At 35.4% G+C, this 23,940-nt stretch overlaps 1 protein-coding gene across 3 annotated transcripts in view; it reads right to left on the reverse strand.

Moving 5' to 3' along the window:
- The window catches only part of LOC138186191 (uncharacterized), a 147,072-nt gene that overhangs the window by 31,765 nt on the left and 91,367 nt on the right, over positions 1-23,940 (reverse strand). For 2 of the 3 annotated variants that reach the window (XM_069125804.1, XM_069125789.1), the window contains one exon: positions 23,265-23,525. In XM_069125804.1, the coding sequence (XP_068981905.1) occupies positions 23,265-23,513 (249 nt within the window). In that variant the 5' untranslated portion in view covers positions 23,514-23,525. The remainder of the gene's footprint in view (positions 1-23,264; positions 23,526-23,940) is intronic. The other variant, XM_069125798.1, reaches the window with a different exon arrangement.

Genomic DNA, 23,940 nt, shown 5'->3' on the forward strand with positions numbered 1-23,940 from the left:
GACAGACAGACAGACAGACAGACAGACAGACAGACAGAGCGAAAAGGAAATCCGAAGGTGAAAGTAAGGAACACGATAACGAAATAATCGGATAGCAACGCTAGAGATGCAGCAGAGACGAAAACGGGGGGTTCTCAGAATTACAAAATAATCAGTCGCGATGGCGGACAACTATCAGTGGAGAAATCCATGACCCCATCACCACTTGAAAATTCCAAGTGAAACGCAATAATGAATTAGAAATTAGAACCCGGATGAAGCGAAAACTCATTTGGAAAGCAACAGGCACGATGAAATAGTGCATGTATTGCAGAACGTTGGTCCCGTTAAGGAAAACTCATGCGGGGGTGGAGTACATCCCTTCCTGCATGGAGGAATTCAAGGAGCAAGCAGCAAGAAATCTTGTTACGAGCGTCCTCTGCGGCCCTTGCAGTTCATCCTAGGGAAGGTGTATGATTTACATCTCCAGAGATGTTTAGCTCGCTAGCTCAACGTGGTTCCAGCGCAAACGTCAACCCACGGGGACGACCGGCAGGAGACCGCTGCATCTGCCACGTCAACCGTCGGTCCAAGTTCGATGCGTATTATTTCGACAGGGGTCAAGTAACAACAGCTATTGCGTTTCGTGAGAAACAACCAAGGGATCATGAAGCCGAAGAGGACCACAGCGCAGCGTATCACGTGGAGGTACAAGCCAAAAATGAATACTGGAATCCAGACAGAACTGTGGGTTAAGCATAAAGTAACTGTACTGCGAGGTTAAATCAATGAAACAGACCTGGCATCGCACCTAAGGCTACGCAAACAGACTTTAAGGAAATCCTTATCGACCTCCATCTCGATACGTTCGAAAGCCTCGATACTATAGACACACTTGTGGAGCATCTGGAGCCAGCCTTGGAAATAATTCTGTCACCGGACCAGGATGCTAAGCTGCACTACGATATGGGTCCTGTTGTCTTAGCCGCTTTCTTAGTGGTCGTGCATGCCACGACAAGACAGGAGAAGACAGAAGAACGGAAGGGAACAAGGTTTATCCCCATTTGAAAGCGATATGTTAGAATTTTAATAGTGTGTGTGAAGGAGTGAACAGAGGCCGTCCATTGTGACGCGGAAATTATCAATTCTACTAGACCTATGTATCTCTCTCTTTTCTTTCCTAGCCTCCCACATCATTACGTTTCAGGTAATTTATATATAAAATGAATATAAAGCTCAGGCGCTTCTCGTTCGGCTATTCGGTTGTCTTGTGGTTGCTACCGTAACCGCTCCCGTGCGCATATCGCATTCTCAAAAAAGCTCAACTCGTTTGGCCCAATTTGGAGAAAGTTACTCTATTCCAAAGGGTGTACGAATACTTTTCTCTCTCTCTCTCTCTCTCTCCCTCTCTGTATGTATGAATTTGTACAATCTAACTTAATTTATATGCTACTTAGTTTTATAACATATGTGAGTTAGATTGTTGTATATGAAATAAATGATTTCGAGAATGTGTAAAATTATGTAGAATTTAGTAAGTGGACGAAAACTATGCGGGGAAAATATGATAAGCCTACTTTTCTTGATTTTTTAATTTTTATGTTAATTCGAAAAAGAAGTATTTTAATATGGAATAATCGAAGAAAGGAATAATCTGATATATTCAAAGATATAAAGCTTTTGAAAATAGATGTTAAGTCTATGATTTTTTGTAAGAAATGAATAATATTAGTTTAACTGTTATATTAATTTAATTTGTAACAAGCAATATTAGTTTGTATACCTAACGTTATTAGTATTTTTTAAACGCTCAAAACAATATTCGATAGAACATGCATTAAGGGACACTAAAATTTTATATAGACTAAACTGTAATTAAATTCCATTAAATTTATTATAATGTAATAAATTTTATAATGCAACATGACAGTAAACATGTGATAAGTATTATAATGCAACTTTTACAGTAAAATAAAAATGTCTTCTGATAGAAATTATGTATATAGTATATAAGAACATATAGATTACTATTTGTAAAATATAATCATACCATTAATCAAAAAAATTGATTGTACAATATTTTAAAATGGAACAAGCATTCTATTTTCTTTCAGTAAATACTGTAAATTCCCAAAATCCTAGCCCTTGCAACATCTTGTATATTCAATTTGCTTCTATACAACACAGATAATAATAATCTATGTTGATCTCTGACATATTTTGATATTACAAAGCAAGACCTTAATCTGCCTATAACCGATCTGTTTGTTCTGATATTCGTGTCGAGAAAATTAAACAAAGCATTTAATTAAGATAACAGAAAAACGTAGACGCGTTATGATGAATACTTAGTCGTTGCAAATCCGTTCATTTGACGTTCAATACAAGCGCACATTTGCCTAATGGAATGCAAACTTGTCCATTCTGGAACACGCTAAGGCGTAAGACGACTCGTGACACGTGACAAATTTAATTTGGCTTTACCTTATAGCCAAGTGCTTTCTTTTCAGCCGGCTCGCGGCTAATTCTGCTCGGAACGAAAAACACTGTCCCGACATTGTCTCCGACTTACCATTACTGTTTGCTTAGTTTACACGATGAAACGCGTTACACTAGCTTTTCGTACCGAATATATAAAAACCTTTTTGGTTTTAAAACTTCTATTTGGAGACCACGTGGGAAAAGTATGATAAGTCCATCTTCGTTGCCATTCTTGAATTTTATGTCACTCAATGACAGAGTCACAAAGGATATAACCTAACAAACACGAAGATGGTACCCCACTGGGGGTAGCCACCCACACGTTATATTATTATACCACTAACCTATAATATTTTACCAAATGTCCTACTGGACAAATTGTAAAAATTTAAATACATAAATAAATAAAAAAAAAAAAAGAAAAAAAACTCAATGACAGAAGAGATGAATTTTACGATATGAAATATTATTTAATAACTTAATGCAGTGAATAACCTGATAGATTTGAACATATTTGTCTGAAAATAGGTGATAATTCTAAAATATTTTGCAAGAAAGGAATAATACTAATTTGGTTGGTACGTTAGATTAATTTAATTGATATTAGTCTGCATAACACTAATCTAGTTTATATTTTTCAAACTTTCGAGGAATTGATTAGGACACATATTTAATCACAAAATCAAATGCAAAGATAGTTTTATGTGAAATTTATTAATGTAGTAACTTATGGATCTTAGAGTAAGGACAAGTAATGATGATTTAAGTAGGGTTTAGTGTAGTTTAATAAGCAATACTCAGTAACAAAAACCGATTACAATATCGTCGTACGTATCATTATCACACACGCCTTGACTTCCCGATTCACACTCCGTGACCTCTCAACTCAGACTGCACTTCTCCACTCGCATTCTGGCCGTTCTAGCATCCCTTTGTCTTTTCCTAGGCCCACCACACGCGTGTTCCGCAGACGCTCGTGGCCAGGGTCACGTAGGCCTTTTCTACGAAACTATGCACTTGAAAAGACCGATGACACATTTATGGACCCGACGGCGCCTCGGCTCTCGCGACATTGTTCATGGTTAACTCGATGTTTATTAGGCCCTTTTCCCGATACTACACTCGGCCATCCTGCAGTAACATCTGCCCTCAGATGTTGTCTTCATTTTCGCTGTCGTCGGATGCGTCATCTTCGGCGTTCAGGACCCAAGGCTTCATGAAATCAGCAGTCGTCGATGTGTGCGCGGGTCCCTCATGCTCCCCTACTTTCTCCACGGTGTAGCGGTCATTCCACATGGCTCGCAACACCCGGTACGGACCCAAAAATCTTCCTCCGAGTTTTAACCCTGAGCCGAACTGCGTTCTCTTTACAGCCACTAAATCCCCCCTTCGGTACTGCTTCGCACTCTTTCTTTTTTTGTTGTAATTTCTCCGATTCTTTTCTTGAGTTGCGGCGATCTTCCTCTTTGCGTCCTCACGTAACTCGCGAAAATCGACACAGACCCTGATGGAGTCATCTTTCTTTCGGACTACAATTATAGGACTTGCATACTCCGAGTCTGATGGTTTAACGACGCCTTCGCTTGTCCACAACTCCATCAAATCGTCCACTTCCTTTTTCTTAGACGGCGCCAGTCTTCGTGGTCTTCGTGCTACGGGTTTGTCGCTTTTCAAAACGCTTTTTGAAGTTACGCCGACGTCCCGCTTCTTCTCCGGCTTATACCCCCTAATGATATCGCGAATCGCTTCACGGTAATGAGATTCTCGTACGCGTGATACATCTGTCTCGTCGGTCTGTTCTATTATGTTAACTTTCGATATATTCGGCGCGTCTTCGTAACCGTCAGTCTGATCGTCAAGTCGTACAAAGGTCACCTCGCCTCGTTTGACCCGCAACTCTATCTGATCCAAAAAATCGGTACCTAACAGCAGGCTGTGTCTTGCCATTATCTTATTCGAAACAACATGCAGCGTGATCGGAAATTCATACTCATCAGCCGACATTACTTTTGTAAGCTCGCCCCAGGTCTCATTGCCAGCGGAACCAAAACCGTCGAACTTAAGCTTACATTTACCTAGCGGTGGTGATCCTAGCCTCGCATACTCGTCTGATCGTATGAACGTGAGATCACTACCCGTATCCACTACCGATATAAATTTACAGTCATCTATCGACACTTCCTTCATATACTTCCTCTTCTCGGATCTTGAAATTACACAAGTCTCCTTCGGTCGTGCTGTACACTTCGCTGCAATATGTCCAAATCCGCTGCACTCAAAGCACCTAACACCTTTTCCTCTCTCCGGACACTTAGCACTTAGATGATCCTCACTATCGCAAATGAAGCATCTTCTTTTCTTCATTACATCTCCAGATTGGCTGGACTTCCTGTTACTTTCAATTTTAGCCGACTTCACAATCGACTTTACTCTGCGACTCTTCTGCTCTTCGTACATCACTAACCTCTTCCTCAACTCTTTGATTGACATAGCGCCGTACAATATAGACTTATTGCTCTCGTCGTCTACTATTCCATCCACTATGTATTCCACCTTTGCTTCCTCCTCTACATCCACATGGCTAGCTATTTCGAGCATGCGGTACATGTAAGCCAAGCATGTTTCATCACTCTTCTTTTTTGTTTCACTAAGTTTTTGATGTACTTGCCTACTATTAACCTTCGAAAATTCTTTCACTAGCCCCCTCTTCAACTCATGCCAAGTCCTAGCATGACACTCGGAGCTCGCAAATATTTTCGCTGATCCCTTCAGCAGCTTCCTCGCGTAGATTGCCTTCTGTCCATCCGAACACATGCACGTATCAGCGACTTCCTCGAACGACTCGAACCATCGCTCGACATTTTCACCTTTGTTGCCACTGAACGACTCTAACGCATCTTCGACGTCTCTGAAACTCAGTGTCGAACCAACACATGCTCTTCGACAACATTCGTCACGGTCCTGGTATACCCTTCGCGTACCTCCTTTGTATCCTCCTGCGTTTTTTTTTATCATCTTCATCCTCACTTTCGTCGTCGCTTTCTTCTTCCGACGATATGTCGTTATCATCCATGGCCGCTTGTAGCCGTGCACGTAATTCGGTTTTTCTTCCCGTCGTTTTCAACCCCAAACTAGCAAGGCGTTCTTTCAACTCCTTCGTCTTCATTTTCTCAAGATTTTCGTCTTCATCTCGATCACGCACAGCTCTCTGTACATTTCCTAAGTCTCGTTGGTCGGTTAACTCTTCACCGTCCGTCGATCTCTGACCTCGCACCAGATATAGGGACGTTCATTCGCGCGAGCCTACTCCTCAGTTCCTCCAGCGTCGAACCCTCTTCACCCGACAATCGCTCGTCCCCAACTTTTGCCATTTTTTCATACTACACAAACTTGAACAGCTAACGATATCGTCTTTTATCGCACCGCGCACTGGCAAATTCACAGCTAGCACGAATAGTTCTGAGATATCACTTTCACGAATACAGTCACTTAAACCCTTCACTTGTCGCTTGGCACTCTAAATCCCGGCTCGAGCCCCCCAAAATATGTAGTAACTTATGGATCTTAGAGTAAGGACAAGTAATGATGATTTAATTAGGGTTTAGTGTAGTTTAATAAGCAATACTCAGTAACAAAAACAGATTACAATATCGTCGTACGTATCATTATCACACACGCCTTGACTTCCCAATTCACACTCCGTGACCTCTCAACTCAGACTGCACTTCTCCACTCGCATTCTGGCCGTTCTAGCATCCCTTTGTCTTTTCCTAGGCCCACCACACGCGTGTTCCGCAGACGCTCGTGGCCAGGGTCACGTAGGCCTTTTCTACGAAACTATGCACTTGAAAAGACCGATGATACATTTATGGACCCGACGGCGCCTCGGCTCTCGCGACATTGTTCATGATTAACTCGATGTTTATTAGGCCCTTTTCCCGACACTACATTAATAACATGTTAGGTTTAGAAAGTTCTGCTTTTACATTATATAAAGTCAGTAAAACTGACTGTTACGTCGCGCAAGGCATCTGCACGCCATCCGGCGCTGCTTGACTGCCAACGGTCTGCGCACCGTCCTTCGACCCTCAATAAATCCAAGAAACCCGTAAAACGACAGCTTTTAATGCTATTGTTTTGACATATGTCGTCAATTTACGGAATAAACTCCATATCATAGAGATGCTTTCTGTTTATAGCCAGTTTAGAAAGGCCCTTGGATTTACTACACGCTATTAGAAAGCCCGGAGAAAGCAGGTAGTGAGGATGTTTAATCACCACGAAATCCAGGTTTTCCGTTAAACAAGACATCAACTAGCAACATTGGTAGGAGGCTCCATCCCCTCTAGTCATTCTTTAACATTGACTTAAACCAATGGACATCGTAGATAATTGCCCTCACTCTACTTACGAAAAGTGTGAACAACGAATCCACGTCCTTAATAAAAAGGGAACACCCACACCGAGCTTTCTTCTGTAATCCTACGAAAACGAACTACAGTTTTCCTACAACATTCATCCTGTCGATTACGAGGCTACTTCGGTTGTCTCTCTTACTCGTACCTTGACTACGTCGTATCTTAGGATATCGTCTACGTTACTGCATATCAGTGTCAAAGTGTTAAAAATATATAAAGTTTATAGCTCTGTTAATCACAGTGTTATACTTATTCAACCACCCCTATTATCCTAGTCGAAATAAGGGGATCGATCTATTCGCGGTGTCGATTCTTGCAATCGTAACTGGAATTTACGACTCCCGTTGACGCGCACTCTCGCAACCGCGTCTCCCCGCGATAGGCCGAAAATACACTGACTTATCTTTTCTTTTCACATGTGGAATTCATTTATTATATAGTATTTTCGTTATCGAATTAGGACTATTCGAAATGTTCAATATTTTTCATCTTTTTAGCAAAAACAAAGCGCATGAGCAATCCTAAATGTAAAACTTATAAATTGCTATAAAACGTTGTAATATAACAAATAATTAAATAATTAAATAAAGTGGTATGATATAACAGATAATTAAATAATTAAATAATGTATATGAATTAATTAATATGAACATAGTGAATGATTAGCATACATTTATATCTATAACAATTTTGCAATGGACGCAACATGACTACATATATCAACATATATTATACTATATATAAATAACATATATTTGAACATGATAGTTTTAATATTTATATCATATGTACATAACTGTATATATTTTTGTATATCATTTTAATATTTTGTGTTTTCACTATAGTTTTCGTTACAGCTCATATTCTTCTCGGTATGCTTCGTTTGCACTGCACGTCATATATTTTATATAAACTGAAAGTACAGTTAACTTTCTTTAGGCATATTCTAATGTTAATTATTTTTGCTATTTTTTCATTAAACTTCTTTACAATTAGTTCTTTTAATGAATTTTCTAAAGTCAAATATAGTAAATTTATATCATCATTTTGTCATAATTAGAATCAACGAAGATCAAGAGTTAAGAGATCGTGAATTTTGCAAAATATTATGTAAACATAGTCTGTCTGAGAATAAATTGAAAAATAGGATAATATAATATAATAAGTAGAATAATAGAAATAAACTAAAAAGAAAATGATTTTTATATAAAATTGTGTTTTCAAACGAAAAATCAAGTTGCAATTGCATAAATAAATAAAATATTAACAGAATGATAATTTTCATTGGTGATATGTTTTTTCTTATTTTCGACATTTAAATTTCGTCCCGTATTTCATGTGATCTTATAATTTAACAGTACCAAAATTATAGTTTCAACTCACCCAAATCGTTCATCATAAATTAACTGAAATCAAATATAGCTTCTAATTGCTTCTGATTAAATACCGCAGCTAATATTCTTCCTCTTAGTTTATGTACATACTTGGAAACTTCCAACCTTGTTTCAATAACTCTACCAATCTTACTTAGCAAGTTGTAATTTATAACTGCCCTTCTATTTATCACCCAGAACTTAGAGAACATTCTGCTTATGTATTTCTAACAAAATCAATATTGAACTAGTTGTCTTTCATTAGAGTTCTATATTAATTCCTTAAATTAGTTTCTTCAGCATTTAAATATTACATATACTAATTTATTTGATGGTAAATTTTCTTAAAGTTTAGATCGAAAAGCAACACAAAATATAAAATTAAATTAATATAGATTGCTTAAATAGCGTTTCACAAATGTTTAAGTAGTCTTTCCTAATTCCTTAAACTTTCATGTCTGACCCGATATCAATCTTTTCACCGATACTCGTATTTCGAGTGTAGCTTAATATTTTTCATTACAAATTTTTATTACAAAAAATAAAGAGTACGAAATGTTGAGATTCCTATATTACACAAATTAAATTCCTTTGAGAAGTCGTAAAATTCACTCTGAACTACCCCCGAGCATTCCACACGAAATTCACAACGTCTAATTAAGATCTCTACTCACACGGGTGCATATTTTAAACCCACGTATTCCGCTTAATTCGAACAATTAATCGTGCTAAAGTACTACACTGTTTTAAACAATGTAATTGATCAACTTCTAAACGACTGAGGAAGAACATATAAATTGTACAGTGTATATTGAAAAATATTCTTTTCAAAATACGTCTGGAAAATTCCTCCCTTTAATCTCTAAATTTTACACAGCCACCAGCTGAAACACAAAACAAGCTTTCAGGTAGTACAATTTATCAACTTCTAAAAGGCATAAATAAAATCATGCAAACCATACACAATGTTCAATAAAATATTGGACTGTCTGGAAAATTCGCAACGTTTTTTAGTAGATGTCAGCGTTAAGACTTTTTACAGTTAAATACTACGTATAAAGTTACGATATCTATGTCTGTTATTGAAAATCCTATCCAGTTTCCTAATGTCTACTTAGTAAATATATTTAGTGATCGAATTACTTATTGAAGAGCGTGCAAAGGTAAAAATACCGCCCAAAACCAAGAAAGGATTTATTCAATTTGTGGAAATGATGAGGTTGAAAGTACCTTTGAAAAAAATGGCTTTAATTCAATTTGAAGCCGGTAATTTTTGATTTGAGGACACAGAACATTCCGATATACCATTCATAATTAATGGCATCGATACTACGATGTTAGTTGAAAATAATCCAGACTACTACGGGAGAGAGCGCAGTTATATTGAAAATATCAAATATTTACGGTATTTGGCCATCTAAGAAGAGCTGGATGCATAAGACCGGTCGTTACCACGTCCCTGGTTGCCATCCGCTCGACTCACAAACGCTACGAACTTTTCGGATAACTCCGTATTAATTTATAATTCATTTTTTTAAATTTATTTCTAATTATTATTTTTTATTTTAATTAATTATATTTATTTGTTTAATTTATTTATAATTGATTCTTCGCAAGTTTTCTAAATTACGCAAACGAAACTTGCTGCAAGTTTTTCTCGGACATTCTACGCGAAATTAACAGCTGCCAATTAAATGTTTGTTTAATCAATTAATCGCGACAAAGTCATACACCGTTTGTATCAGACAATACGGTCGAGTTACAAAAGACACGCTGTGCTAATTACAAGAAAGAGAAAAAGAAGGGGCAATAGACACAGTCGCGATCAAAAGTATTCTGCAATTCCGACGAGATTGAAAACCGCTGCCCCAGAGACCGCTAATTAGGCTATCAAGCAAATAAGAAGGAGACCTTCGTTGCACTAATAACGAAACCGAGAAAAAAGCATCTGTAAATGCAAATTCTCCGCACTTCTACCAGCGCAGCGCGGGAAACCAAGTGAGATTCGTGAAACTTTCGCTACGAAACTCTGGAACGGACACATACATACAACATACGTACTTTCGTTGTTCCCCTCGGAAGGAAAATTCGACGTACACCAGCTTTTATCTCGCGCGGGAAACTCTTATTCGTAAAGTGAATTTCAAATCGTCCGCCATAATCCACGACGTACGTACAGGTTTCAGTACGCTCTTGCGTACTCAACGTACTCACACTAGCAGCTGTATAGATATAAATTGTAGGCGAGTCGCGAGGGCTATAAAAATTAATTATGCAGCTCGGGCGAGCGCGCTGTTAATTTTACGCCAACTATTTTAATCTTCCTTATTTCGTCATTAATACCAGCAGCGCGATACGTGCTGCTACGTTTCGCTGAATTATGTGCTTCCGTGTGATTCAGTTTCTGATTTCGCTTTTGAATTATGAAGTTGGAAATGGTTCTCGCGTCTTATCTTTTTCCCCTTTTCCTTTAGATAAATAAAATGTATTCCCCCTTTTTTTTTAATGTGGACAGTTATTGGAATTGTGTAGTACATTTACATTACATTATATAAAACTTACATAACGAATCAATTTTTACTAGTTATATCTTCACCAAATTTAAAGAAGAAAATTCAATTAGAAAACCTTTTGTCTGCTTTAGAGAACCGTTTAAGCGTTTAGAATTTTAATAATTTACTTAGAACTATACGAATAAATTAGAGAAGAAAGTATGTCGAGGAATTTTCTATTGTAATTCGGTTAGTTCTTATACAAAAGTTTTTGAGAATTAGAAGTCGTAATTCGTATTGCAAATACTATAAATCGACGTAAGGATTTGTTCGAAAATGTATAAAAAAACAGAAATACGTGAATATAAAAAAACTAATTTTTCAATGTAGAACACACAAAGTATTGAAAATAATCAAACATTAACAGAATTTATTAATGTAACAAATCCAAGTTTATTTCAATTATTTATTTCCTACTAACCTAGTATTATACTAAAATATAATTCAGAAGAACTACATCTTCCACGGCAAAATTTCTTTTTCAAGATTTTTTAGATATAAAAACATCTTTTTTTGTAATACATACGAAGGTGATCCATTCAGCATTATAAAGTGTATATCTAGCAATAAGCAGATCATACAATCTACATAACTCTAATAATTCTAAGAATAATAATAACGGTATTAAAACATCAAAGTATAAGAATACATACGTAGCAGTAAATAATTCTGTTGTTATTTCTATACTCAGAGGTAGGATCACAATAGTTATTATTTTATTGAATGGATAAAACAAAAAAAACATCTTAAGCCTATCGATTAAATCTATCGATTGGAACTAGGATTATCTTCTAGTTACTATTTCTTATAACTAACGCATCTGCGTATGGGTGGCGAGCACAAACTCACGTTGTCATTTTCAATAAATTTTTTCTGAAAATAAAAGCCGTCAACGATCTTTCCCTCCCTCTCTCTCCCTCCCCCCCCTCTCCCTCTATATATATATATATATATATATATATAGAGAGAGAGAGATATATATATAGAGAGAGAGAGATATATAACGAAATAGATCATACCTAATTCAATAAAATAATATAGAACAGAAATTGTTGTTCATCACCTTATGAAACGAAAGAAATATTTCGGACAACCTAATATACATCTATTTCTTCAAAAACGATTCTAAAACAAAATACACAACGCAGAAAGCACCATTGCGAACTTAAACTTGTAGAAAAAAGAGTAATAAACCAGTCACTCTATCCATTTTATAATTTCCAACGTTAAGGCATCATATATCCAAAAGGATTTTCATACACAGTGAAATAAATGAAAAAGAGGAATACGAGTTTCTAAAAGCATTTGCACAGGCAAAGCGAAAGTTTCTGGTTAATAAACATTTAATTTTTCTTTAACCGCGGCAGACGCAGCCATATACAAGTTCACTGATATATAATGAATAAATGATTCAGCTCTTTCGCCAGTGGTAATTATGGCGTTAATAAGCGAAAGTCACAGCCATCCTCAGGCCGCTTCATTTGCCTGGCATTACGGCATTACACCGTCAGCTTCTGCTCAATAGTTTATTAAGCGTCGATTTATTTCACTGGAAGACGAAGTCAACGCAAGCCTTTATTCATCTTGATAAAGGCCTGACGTATCGTTCACCTTTTCATTATTCTAACGATCTCTACATTTCCTTCATTGTTCTACATTTCCCTTTTAGTTCTTGGTCGCGTGGCAGACGAGCACGCAGGCTCTTTTCGCGATAAGGAAGATGAATTCAACTAGTCCCCCGTTCTTCTTATTCGCCATTCATCTTCAGCTTTCTTCGTTCTTTCAATCTTCCGAACTCTAGTGAAATCAATTCTAAATCAATTTGAACAACGATTCGCTGATACCATCGGTGAATCTTCAAATGATAAATTATAAGTAAACTGAGAATCGGTACGCGTTTGTGGGAAATTTAAGTGTAGAAAAATGTACAAGATACATGTAACACTCAAAAATATATAGAATATTATATAAAGTTCCTTATTATAAATGAAAAGGTATTTGTTATAGTATTTAAATTTGAAACTTACACACCCATCCGTTTATATATGTCAGGAATTACATATTTTGTACGTACTATACTACTTTGTATTAATTTATTTCTATATATAATACTAGATAAATAATAATAATGAGAATATAGTAATAGCAGTAATATATTGGGTTGGTAACTAAGTGATTGCGGATTTTGTCAATACCACCTAATGACAAAATCCGCAATCACTTAGTTGCCAACTCAATAATTCTAAATAATACATTCTTGCATCAAAGAATTAATTTCAATAAATATAAGAAAACAGTTTCGTTCAAGTTACACTTGCAATGGGAATATTGTAGAAAGGTTGCTATGGCAGCTTCGAAAAGAACTTTCAAATGACCTAGAATATGAATTCTAATTCCTAACAGGGTGAAATTTAATGCGCACTTGACACGTATGTGCACGTTAAAGAAAGATGAAGGTATTGTGGTATGATTAACGAATAATGTTTCTTGAAAGCTTTGTGGACAATCGTTTTGGGATTTGCAACTGCTACTTATGGTCAGGCATTTAGGAGAATCGTCCATTACAGAAAATAGGTCACAAGGGGTTATGCCCCTGGCTAATACTACGCGGTTAATGCTATGACAGGATTTGTAGTTTATGATATGTGTATCACTAGTTATAGATACTATCTAAAGATTCTAGTAATTCGTGACTCCCAAAGCTCTAATTATAAAGTAATGTTTCTTAATTGATATGCCAGAACAAATAAATTTTATTCGTCTACATTGTACGTAAATTTGAGTTTCAAAATGCTACATTACAGGCAAATAGTTAATATTTAGGTCGACAATAAATGTATTGTAGATAACTTATGCAATATATTTATTGATGAATTGTATTAATGAGAAGTTATTTCTATTAGCCGATTCGTTAAAATTTTCCTTTTTACAGGATACACGGGTTCTATAAAAGAATTGGACAATATTTTGATAAAAAATGTATAAACATGAAGAACAGCACGAACTTTCTGCGATATCTGATACTATAGAATTTTTTTTAAAAAGCTACACGATTCATAAGTAGTCGTAATGGTACAAATTCGAATTTTAGATATGTTAAAAATAATTGTCACATTGGTAACTTCTCACAAGCCTAACAAGTTAGCGAAAAGAGAGTCCTGGAAAAAGAAGATTTTCTATAATATAGACGGTTAATCATCACAAGAGCTAATAAAATAAGCAATTAGAATTATTATTACTTAATTATTATTACTCTAATAATAGAATTATTATTAGATTTATTACTATAAAGTTTCACAGCAAGAAAATTTGGTAACTTAAACGTATTATGTGAACCTTATACCTGACTTCAACCACAAGATTCATGCATCGAGGAAACACGGCTGAAATTATAGAAACTTAAACAGTACGTTGCGTAAGCTCTATGAACTCTAAAATAATAATGTTATCGCGTCTTTAGATTATAGTAAAATTGTATATAAATGGTTAAATACAGCGAAGCTTCGCGTAATCTTATTATTGTTCGACCATTTCGATAATTTCATAGTTTATTGCTAATTAAAGCACTTTATCACGGAGACGCCAACGAAATCAATACAGTTTCATTTGAATTTTAACGATGGAAAGGACGCGGAACGAAATTAAAGATCTGATCGAGCGAATCGCGCCGGTATTTATTACGATTCAATAGAATTCCCGTTCGTTCTGAACAGCTTTACATTACAGTTCAACGGAATCACGTGTACCATTCCTATAAAAGCTATTTCCTGCTGGACGAAGCCACTTTTCCATCTCGGAAATCATCTGAGACCAATTTAGCCCCTAAACTCGATGTTGCTTTTTCAAACGTTCCGGAACCAGGAAATGCAGAAACGGCGCTTCGAGAAAAAGGGAACAGTGGGAAGACAGGAAGCAAATAATGACGCGAGAACAGCTAAAACGGGGTGTAATCAAAAAGATTTCTATCCTGCAATGAGAACGTTCTAAGGAAAAAAGTTTAGTCGAGATCGATTTTTAAAAGTGCTCCTCGATTGGTTGTGACTAATATTGTAGTTTGTAAATATTCACGACACGTGTTAACTTATTGGTACCATTACGTAAAATGTAATGAACAGTATAAAGTGAAATATAGGAAAATATCAATTTTTTCTGTGCGAATTGTCCGTATTATAATTTCCTTGTCGTTAAGTATCTTTAATTATTAAATTGCTGAATTCTCATATTATAGTTTATTATTGCTTAAACAAATTTTCGTTTAATTTGTTTCCTTTATTCATCACAGAGAGATCATAAAATGACTCTTGTTCAAGTTAGTTAGTCTTAAGTCTTGTGTCTTTCTGTATGAAAACGAAAGAATTCTGTAGCATTTCAAATTTCTGTTCAGTACATGTCAACTTCTTTTCAACAAAATATTCATCACATTACACAATTGCTGTGGATGTGTTTATGATAATATTACGAAAGAACTGCGAACTTGTGGAATTAGAACCTTTGTAGAGCCGATCGATTTCCATTCGATTATAAGCCAGGACATGGATCATTATTCATAATAATTTGTTCTTAACAGGTGCAGTGCATTATTATATAAAAAGGCGAAAAATTTAACAAGAGCCATTTTTGATACGAGTTCTTTGATTATTTCATGGATCGATTTATAACTGAGTTACTATAAATTACCATGGAAAAATGATACGTTAATTTTTGAAAAATAATATAAAATAATAATTATTAAATTAAGGAATTCTCATTTTATCATATTGCATTTATTATACTTTTTAGGTCTTTTTGGAATCTTGTCGAAGTTATTATAAATTACGATCAAAAAGTAATATACTAATTTTGAAGAAGTAATTTTGCTTTAATATCTCGCGTGACGAATATTTATTCTGAAAAATGAGTAATATGAATAAATCAAATAATTGGGAATTTTAATTGTCGGCTGTAAGTGAAACGATATGAAAATACATTCTCCGGGTTACATGACAACACCCTAGAAAAAGAAATTTATTTTAAGATATTCAGAAAGAATTGATTCGACTTCATTTTTGTAATCCCCCATTTGAATTGCATTCGCGATAACCAGTTATAAATGGGAGATGAAATAAAATGAAAATATCATTATGCGCAATCAGTGTGAAACTAAATACCAATTAACTAGTACGAAATAGAGGCGGATCTATGAATCGTGTTTTAGTTTATCTATCTCTTGCACTGGTATTTTATCTAGCACATGCTAGTGCTATTTAGAATTTTTTATCTTTATTGTCGGAATCCTAACAAGAGAAATATTTTCTCTCTGTGTATAATATTTTTTAAAATGTATCGCAATTTTTATTTCATTTCGTTTTATTAAAAGCGTGAACGCAAGCAAAACTTTACGAAAATACAAGCTCGAAGGTGTGAATAAAAATATTTTAATTAAAACATTTCTCATCATTTAAAGTGAACGGTACAAAAATTTGTAAAACATAAATAAAGATATAAATAAATAAATATTGCAGTGATATAAATAGAAGTTCTTAAAAGTTCTTTTATTTAAATAAAAGACCATTTTATCAAATGTTAAATGTCCCATTTTATCAAACATTTCGATATGAACAGAATTTTATCGAAAGAATATTTATTTAATACAGATTCACTTTTGCTGTACAGTGAATATAAGTTGAAGTTTGTCTGATATTTTTATCTATGCTTTTATATCTTTTTATCGGTTGAGTTATGTACGCTTCTTTCTGAAGAATGCTTGACATCTATAAATATTTTGAGATTTCTGATTAAAATAGCATGCAAAGCCTATTGCAGGTGCGTAAATTATGTCACGAGAATATTTCTATTGCAGTAACGAATTTTAATTTAGAAATTTTAATTTTCATGTCTTGTAGTTATTTTACATAAAACATAAATATAACAAAACATATATAAATAATCAATATAACTCTATACATAAATATTATCTGCATAAAAAAATTAAAATATTAAACTTCAAGTAGCGTGTATGATGGAAAATTCCAATTTTTTTCTATATAACAATTATTTCTTATATTTTTCATGATCTTATTAAATTAAAACAAATTTTATACATCGTACGATATAAATACATACATATGTGTGCATTTACATACATTGTCAACTCCAAAAGAGAGAGGAAAGTTCTTTATTTTACTTAATAGTTTACGTTATAAAACACATATGATGAAAACGAAATAACATATTTTATACAATAAATTAACAAAATAATTAAACAATAAAAACACTGAAGAAAGCATTCGATTTATACCAAATACCAATAAATACCCTGATACTTATGATTGGGAATGTATGTATATTATCAACAACGTACTATAAAACTTGTTCAGGTATTTGAACCGAACTTTATGTTACTAAAATTCCTTTTTCTAAATATTTTAACCGCTTATATATACACAGAGTGTGCTGCATGATTGGAAGAGAATATATTTTTAAAATCAAATAGAAATTTCATAAGGTAAAATGAAATAGCACAGAGAATATGCTGGGTAACGTTTGTCACGATTTTTTAAACAATCTAATAGAAAAATGTTTTCAACAAAAATTAGTTAATATTGAATCGATCATGCGGTGTAACATGAAAGGTTATTAAGAATTTTGTTCAAAATAGTTTTTTATCGAATCGTCGAAGGAGTCAACAAAATGTTCAATCAGTCAAAACTGTAGAATGCAAAATATTCTAGAATTAATTCGACGCATTTCTATGTATCAATGAATTGGAAAAATGGAATTACGGCTCGTTTTTAAATAGAATTCTATACTTTCGTCCATGTCGATCGATAAATTGGATACTTAAGCAAACCTTTCGTCACAGTAGAAGAAACGGAACTTGTGCAGAGATTAATCAACGTCACCTGCTAAGTATTATAACGAGTACTCTACTTTGAATATCTTATACACTTTTTGCCTATTACGTACATTTTGTGTATTTTTGCATTTCAAATTCGCTGAATTCATGTAAATACGCGATTTATCAATCAAGCTTTCTTTTCATTCTCCACAAAATTATACCGAAATTCAATTTTACGATTACCACAAAACTCGAAACCTGATAAATTAAAACAGATATAATTACACTCTCTATATACGTATCGCTATTGTATCTATAAAAATGCATAGAATTAATCTTAGAATTTTCATTTTTCCCGTATCGTTTCACTTTGTCCTACGGTGTGTTTTCCATTTCTTCCCAGCTTCAATGGCATATCGTATCCCGTGGGCGTTACTGCATGGGCCATCACGTATACATATATCATCTGGGTGGCATCAGAATTTTTGACGAGCGCGTCCTTCACCCCGACGCGTCGCTAGCACGGAAACTCGAAACACAGGGAAAAGCAGGCTGCAATCGATATTCGTTTTAAGTAGCGGCTATATCAATGCCACGCGAACTGCTTCTTATTCGACTCTTTCGCTCCACCGTGAATCATTGTCCGACACGGTTATACCGGGTGAAAGAGAAAAGCGAAAGAGCATATAAAACAGCTGGAGTGAGGTTAAGAGACGCGTGAGGCGTGTGCTATGCTAAAGGGGAAGAGGTAGAAGAGCACGAAATAAAAGGGAGGAATAAAAATAGGAGCGTGAGTAGCAGCGGAAAGCAGTGACAGGGGCAGAAATCGATGGTCCAGGATGGCAAAGTTTTCCGTCTCCACTTTTCTTCCGCTTTGTACGAACAAAGAGCGACCGAGTATAAAGTTGAGCCCTTGCCATTAGTTCGAAAGTCTTTTGCCAGTTCCCTTTTGCCTCCAACAGGAAACGTTTGAGGATTATCGACCCCGCGAGCAACGTGCGAGTTCTCCAATGGAAAACCCACTCATTCTCCGAACTCGCCTGATATCTCTTGCTTATTACTACCGTGGAAGAAAAAGGAGTGGACGAAGAAGTAAGAAGAAAAGGAGAAGGACCCCGAAGAAAGTTCTGATGGTCAGAAGGAGTAACTCGGTTGTCACGGATTGCCAACGGCCATTGAGACATTTTAATTTCCCCGAGGGTAAGCCGCGAACACCAAAGCACGATTTTAGGTCATAATCTGCGCCCTTTTATTCGCGATGATTGCGAACTTTATAGCGGAGATTAAAATGGTTTCCGGACCCGATGCAGAGGGGAACCTCGGGTTCACCTACGACCCCCAATACGCTCTCGCTCGTTCTTCTCGCTTTGTCCTTTCAAAAGATCGAATGAACCCAGATAGAGAGCGGTTTTCCAGGAAATTAAAATTTATTTAGTCGATTGCGTCGCAAAGAGGCTGCTATTGTCGTGTTTGTTTTATTTCAATGATATATTATCGATTGAGTAGTATCATACGATGTCTGCGATAAAATACAATATTGATTTTGTTATAATCGAAGTTAATTAGTACCGTGGAAAACTCAAATACTGAAATTCTTAGTTTCCTAACCGTCTTTCGGATTGATTTTTCAATTTATAAATCCACCTCGAAAGGTCACATGAAAGTTGCGCGATACGAGTAAATGATATCATTTTCAAACATTTAGATGAACGTGTACTGTAATCTGTTAATAAAATTGATGAAAATGTTAAAACAGTAGATTTAAATAAATGAATTAATGAAAAGTATTATCTTTCCCAAGTGATCCTTGAACAACTTTTAAAATTATTATATATGTTTTCTATAAAATTATTCAGTGTAGTATATGTATATTTATACTACGATAATGTCTTTAATTTCAAAAATGCTGAACTGTAAACTTCGCAATCAGGATCTTTGTAAATTGACTTTTCCACGAGTTCACGACGAAATTTTGTTTAAAAAATATAACCAACTCCGTAGTTCTGTTTAATTAGTTGTAAGCTTAAAATATTCACATTTGTTAGATCAGCGATGAGACAGAGATAATCTACCTTCGATGTAAAATTACTTTGAGCTTTTATTACGAAATTATAACATTCGATTAAAATTAATATGCTTCTAATATCAAAATATTATTTTAATATCGCATGCGATCTTTCTTATTAATTCTAAAATCAAATAAAATTTTAATTCATGCGGTTACTATTTTGTCGACTGTATCGATGCGAGTATATTTATTTCAATATTAATTTCATAATTTTTCCTTTCTTTTCTACCATAATTAATTAGCTCAACTGTGCACATATCAGTAGCGTCATCGTGTACAAACGCTGCATTGAAGTTTATATGTTTTTACCTTTAGAAGTGTAGTTCCCATTCTACATAAACTATATTTATAAACTATGAATAAAAATCGCGATAAGCAATTCGCGTTATCAATTTTTTCTACACCTCACTACGGTATAGCTTTTTACAAGACACGTTGCACATACGCCTGCACGTTGTCAGCGATTCTGACGTTATCGTTATCCAACTAACAAGTACCGTAAACGTTGGTGCAGCGTCACGTGTGCACACAAACAATAATTTCGATATGCACGCTCGTTACAACAAACTGACATCGTATATCATTTATCACGTTTTAATATCGCAATCTTAATCTCGGTGCCGAATCAATGAACGCGAACCGTTAATGCAATGAATCATCTCTTAAACCACTTCGACCGTAACGACGAAACACTGGAACTCATTCACAGAGAGAGAGAGAGAGAGAGAGAGAGAGAGAGAGAGAGAGAGAGAGAGAGAGAGAGAGAGAGAGAGAGAGAGAATTACCAAGAACTTAACGAACTTTTAATTTGTTAAATTGACTGGCAACGTTTGTTTCACTTAGATTCACAGTTAATCGACGAAGTATGTAAATAGCTGCGTCGAAAAAAATGTTCTTTGTGATCATAGTTCACTGCGTACGATATATCATGCGCAGACAGGAAACTTTTATTGAATAACCGCTGAAAAATATGAATTATCGAATGTAATCACAATAAATGGTTACACGTTTATTTAGAGCGTTAGAGCAGTCAGTGAAAAAGAGTGCTGATCGATTGGAAACAATTTGTCGTGCGGATTTTATTGAAAACTTAGAAAAGCGAACGCGTCTGCATCAATTTGTGATTTTTTCTATCATCAATCTTGTAATTTAGTATCCATTTCACCTTTTAGTATAATCGTATGTACGTTTTACTGAACTAAGTTATTATTGCATTATAGATATACATCGAAAGCGAACAAATATTTAGCGTAGATCAACTGATTGTTACTATGGAAACTTGCAAAAAAAAAAACTATTATATTGATCATTTATTGATTATTGAGGTGTGCTGAAAATAAAAAAGCATAAGCACTTGAACATATTGATAAAGAGTTAAATTAAGTAAATATTAGTAAAACACATTTAGTATAATACATTTCAAACTGATTCTAAATGCATATACATAGCATACTTAATGAACACATTCAGTTAATAAATCAATGGCCTATTCATGATGAAACGTCCTAAAGGATGAAATAAAATAAATTCTATAATAAAAAAAATGGCAGCCATTTACCATTTATTATTTAATCATCACTTGAAATGACAAGAATTTGGTGGCGAATTTTCTGAGAACATTATTTCCCTTAAATCCCCTATAAACTTATTAGTAAAATATCGTAGCATATGCCCGTTATTAGAAAACTACAAAGAAGAAGTACGATGGTCAAAATCTTCTATTTTTTAACTTTAAAACTATTTTTTAAATTTAAAAACCAGGTTTTTAAATTTACTACATCGTCGATCAAATTCGTATCACTGTACATTTAATCTTAGGATCGAATACATATCCTTTTTATCTTGAAAATTCAAGTACATTAATTGTCATTACTACGTCTTTGATACTTCACAAAAACTTTGTAGGTTTATTCTATAATATGAGATTTATATCTTCGAACCTAAGAGGTCGTTTCCTCCTCAACTTCCCGTTTCAACTGTTAAAATACTCTCTCATAGCCATCAAAGCGAATCGTCGTTAAATCAGAAAATCAATATGTTTATCCCATGTGGCGCTTATTTATTTTATCGGACAATCTGTGCCGAAATCACCGCTGTTTGCCTGTGGTCCCGACACAGTAGCGATTAAATACATATTCAAATCATCTGAAACGAACGGTCGTGCCACTGCGATCGGTGATCAAATAAGGGTGAACTATTTTCCGCTTTTTCTTCCCTTTGCTAGGAATACCACCCTCTACTTCATTATCCGATCAATATTTGCATACGACTAACGACGAATAAAGCGGTTAACAAAATGGAAATAAATAGCGTTGATTGGTGAAAACGGTCCATCGAACGATAGTAAATAATTCGTTAAACGAATCGCGGCTCGGTTAATAGCGAGGACCTGCTCGCGTACCAGGTCCGAAACGACCGAGCCCATTTTCTCCCGACATTTATTTCAACGGTGGGGCTGTTAAATGCACAGGGTGTTTCCAAAAGTTGGTATCAAATTTCAGGAGCGTGTAAGTAGTACGCTTTGAAACAGACAGGCAAAGTCGTCTTAATAAACACGAGTCGAAACATCGTTAGTTCCGGAGTTATAAGACGCTTTCAGCTACGAGGCTGTAACATTACAGGAGACTCTACTGCATGAAAAAATCTTCGCGAACTGTAGGCAGCGAACAAATAAATAATACGCTCAACGACATGTATAAGCAAATAAGAGAGATTGGGTTATTAAGAAACAATAACTTTCGAGACTGCGCAAGATCGAAATCAGTTCGTGCCATGTTACCGTATGGAGTAAATTATATTATAACCGATCGTCATTTTCTTATCACGTAATATATCCCAGTATTGGCTTGTTGGAAAACGTTGGAAAATTAAATTTATTAAATTTCAAATAAAATTGGATACGCCATTAAACAATACAATGAATTTCTTGTCCCTTTCTATGGTGCCATTTAAAAAAAAAACTTGTTATTCCTTTCAGCGACGAGTTTCTTCGTTCTTTCTTGAAGCATTCAGTTGCCCGTAATTAAAATGAAAGTTAGAATCAGTGTGAGTATGTTATATCCAATAAATGGAATTGAACATCGCAGCCAAAGTTCGATACTTTTAGACTAAAAGTCTAAAAGTAAGCAGACGCTTTTCACCGCCACACAAAGCCCGTAATTACCTTGATAAATACAAAACTTTCTAAATGCAAAACTAATTAACGAATTTCGGATTGTTCCCTTAAATTTCATTTTTCCACTGCATCAGATTCTTCTTATGCCATCAGAATCACGATTCAGCATTTCATTCGGCCGTACCTTTTTACGCGGCATTAACTGCCAAACAGGCCACAAATTTTTCCAACAGCCCAATGCGTAATACACTTTCCTTTTGCGAAACATCTTATAACTTCAAAATTAATGACAGTTGCATTCACTACGTTCGCTATGACCTTTCTCCTTGTCTCCACGAGTACTACACGCTCCTAACGTTTGGTAGCCAACTTTCCGAAACACCCTGTAGAGTATGAGATTCATATGGAGCAATAGCGAAGTTTAATCAAGTGGATACAGATGGTCCTAATTGCGTACTTACTCCGATTTCCCCGTAATCCGGACGATCGGGCGCAGCCGGCAATCGATGTCCACTCCTGTGACCTCCAAGGGCCCCGGTGCCACCTACGCCCACGCCACGCCTCTCGTCGATCAGGAATATCTCCGTAAAGACGATCAAACCGAACACGGCGAAGAACATGACCACCAGCATGAACGACATGCTGGCTCGTTCCTTCAGAACGCCAGCGTTCGCCCGGCTCCCGCTGGAACCGCTCCTTCGGGAACCCATCCTCCAAAGCTTCTGTCGACATCATCAGAGAAATTGTCAGGTCGTTTAGGTCAGTGTGTAGATCGATAGAGTGGAGGGACGAATTCGAGCGATTTGTAGGTCAGTGGTGTTCTCGAATTCGAGGATTCGTTTAGGTACATCATAAATTAAGGAAATATTGCAAGCAAGTTACATATATATATTAGGTTGTCCGAAAAGTTCCTTTCGTTTTACGAAGAAATAATAGACGTCGAAAATTTTGTCGAATTACGTACGATCCATTTTGTTCTATAGAGATAAACACCGCAACATTTCACAGATTTGGTTTGTATGAAGGTTCACTGTTGTAAGAAACACGCTTGCGAAAGAAAGACACTTTTCGGACAATCTAATATATATTCATGTATATATGTACATATGGTAGATATTTACATGTTGGTAGATATGA

The sequence above is a fragment of the Bombus flavifrons genome, chromosome 1 (genome assembly GCF_040668555.2).
Source record: "Bombus flavifrons isolate JBK064 chromosome 1, iyBomFlav1_principal, whole genome shotgun sequence".
Lineage (NCBI taxonomy): Eukaryota > Metazoa > Arthropoda > Insecta > Hymenoptera > Apidae > Bombus > Bombus flavifrons.